Source organism: Tupaia chinensis, unplaced genomic scaffold (genome assembly GCF_000334495.1).
Source record: "Tupaia chinensis unplaced genomic scaffold, TupChi_1.0 Scaffold000330_1, whole genome shotgun sequence".
Taxonomy (NCBI): Eukaryota; Metazoa; Chordata; class Mammalia; order Scandentia; family Tupaiidae; genus Tupaia; species Tupaia belangeri.
This window is the reverse complement of record NW_006159824.1, coordinates 1,355,369-1,356,168: the sequence shown is the minus strand read 5'-3', so window position 1 is coordinate 1,356,168 and position 800 is coordinate 1,355,369. Positions and strand designations below refer to the sequence as shown.

The window sequence follows — 800 nt, the reverse complement described above, 5'->3', positions numbered from 1 at the left end:
GGCCGCGGCCCCGCGTGCGGCCGCCAGAACCCGGGCCCCACTGCCCCCGCCCGATCGCTTCCTCTTCCTCCTGCTCCCTGGCAACCCAGGGCGCCCCGCTGCGGGGCCTCGGCCCTGCCCCGCACCCCGCCTGCCACCCCGTCCCCGAGCGCGTCCGCCCCGTCGGTCCCCCGGCCTTACCGGGCAGGGAGAGCACCGAGTCGTACATTTTGCAGCTCATCATGCCGGTGCTCTGCGTGACGCAGTCCATCCAGAGCCCCTTGTACATGGCCTGGGCCGTGATGATGTTGTCGCCGGCGTAGGAACTCATCTGCCACTGTGGGATGGCGGTGCAGGCCACCAGGCCCACCCAGCCCAGCAGAGCCAGGGAAAAACCCAGCAACTGCAGGCCCGAATTGGCCATTTCCGCCCTTCGAAAGACGGGGAGTCGGGCGGGCGAGCCTACAGGAAAACAACCAAAAACTTGGGGAGCAGCCCCACGAAAAACAGCTTGAAGTGGAGTGTTTAAGTCACCCAAAAAGTCAAAAAAGTTTTTGGCCGGGTCACTGCAAATCTTTTTGTCACCCTAAGTAAACACGCACTGACCCCTCCGGTGGAGAGGTGGTCACACAGCAGAGGGAGCAGGCTACACCTGGAACAGTGGTCCCAGACAAAAGCGTCCCCAAGGGTCAATCAGTCTCCTCCGGCGCTTTCGGCGACCCTATGGAAACAAAGGTGGAGGGGCCGTCTGGGCGCGGTCCCGGGTGCAGCAGGTCCTGAGCTGTCGGCCGGCGGCTGCAGCGCGCTGGAGGAGTTGCTCA

The 800-nt window shown here is 64.5% G+C and overlaps 1 protein-coding gene across 1 annotated transcript in view; it reads right to left on the bottom strand.

The window, feature by feature from the left end:
- Nucleotides 1-794, bottom strand: part of CLDN7 (claudin 7) — a 5,227-nt gene extending 4,433 nt beyond the window's left edge. The window contains exon 1 of the mRNA XM_014589082.1: nucleotides 181-794. Within this exon, the coding sequence (XP_014444568.1) occupies nucleotides 181-403 (223 nt within the window). The 5' untranslated portion in view covers nucleotides 404-794. The remainder of the gene's footprint in view (nucleotides 1-180) is intronic.
- Nucleotides 795-800: the final 6 nt, after the last annotated feature.